This window comes from Haplochromis burtoni, unplaced genomic scaffold (assembly GCF_018398535.1).
Source record: "Haplochromis burtoni strain Fernald_Lab_line unplaced genomic scaffold, NCSU_Asbu1 Contig_331, whole genome shotgun sequence".
In the NCBI taxonomy this organism is placed as follows: Eukaryota; Metazoa; Chordata; class Actinopteri; order Cichliformes; family Cichlidae; genus Haplochromis; species Haplochromis burtoni.
Genome location: NW_024582692.1, coordinates 1 through 1202, shown reverse-complemented (window position 1 = coordinate 1202; position 1202 = coordinate 1). Strand labels below are relative to the sequence as shown.

At 46.9% G+C, this 1202-nt stretch overlaps 1 protein-coding gene across 1 annotated transcript; it reads left to right on the top strand.

Moving 5' to 3' along the window:
• On the top strand, positions 1 to 1194 carry LOC106632955 (serine/threonine-protein kinase fray2; the record flags this gene model as incomplete). Its single annotated transcript, XM_014331710.2, is given in 2 exon segments — positions 1 to 874; positions 1124 to 1194. Coding segments are annotated over 2 exon segments (945 nt in total), but the record flags the coding sequence as incomplete, so codon positions are not given.
• Between the last annotated feature and the right edge of the window lie 8 nt (positions 1195 to 1202).

Sequence of the window (1202 nt, the reverse complement as noted above, 5' to 3'; positions counted from 1 at the left end):
TTTCTTCTTCTGGGCAAGATGGCAACCCTGCAGCCTTACCCCCTCAGCCGGGCTGCTCTCAAAGCACCAGTGGGGCTTCTGCAGCTCCACAGAAAGTTAGCGTAAGCAAGGATGAAGCCAAGGATCTACCACAAGATAAATGTGCAACAACTGGGACTGAAGGACGTAAGGATACTAAGGAGCAGTATCAGTCCAAGCCTAGTTCTAGTTGCAATGAAAGACGATCTTCCCGAGACAGGGAAAGACTGTACTCTAGCTCTGGCAGAGATAGAGAAAGACACTACAGGGATAGGAGTCACGAACGAGAAAGCGACAACGATCGTCACCGGTACAGACGGGACTACAAAGACGGTCACCACCGCCAGTACAGGGATCGTTTCCCCCTTTCTGGACGTTACTACAGGGAATGGGAGGCCGATCGTCACCGGGAGCGAACCTTCCAGCACCCTCGGGAGCGTGATCGCGACAGGTGCTCTAACCATTACCATTACTACCGCTACCGGTCAAGAGAGGACATTGACCATGAGCGAAGGGGATATGGTTACTCCCACCGAGAGGAGTCTCGTGGCAGTCGGAGGTGGCTGCAGGATAGTAGAGACTCCTGGGCAATGAAGGATAAGAGTAATGGCAAAGAGAGAGAAAATTACTCCTCAAAGGAAGGAAATTTCTCACCTTCTACAGCACCAGAAACAAACAAGTTCAAGGGCTCCCCGCCACGGGCTCGCCTTTCCTCTCCAGACAAAGAGGATCAAAATTGCAAGAGGACTCTCAGCAAAGACAGGGACGACAGCTCTGAGGCCCGCCACACTAAAAAACACAAAAAGAGTAAGAAAAAGAAGAAATCAAAGGATAAAGACCGACACCGTGAGAGTGGGTGAGTATTGCCATCTTTCTCTCGATCCTTTAATGAAAACCGAAGGAAATGTTTGTTTGTTTTAAGCTAGATTTTTTTTGAAAATAATATGGGGTTAAAGCTCACTATCAGTATTAATATTTTCTTAAAAACGGAAAGAATTTTCATCATTTTATTGATAATGGGTCACTTTTTCTGTCTTAGGCTGGCCGTAAAGCTTGAGATCTTGGTTTTGTTAAACAATGTGATTGGTTCTCTGTCATCCCATAGAAGTTCTGACGGAGATTCAGACAGAACTGCGGAAATGAAGAAGAAAAGGAAAAAGAAGAGACATCGGGACAGCGATCCC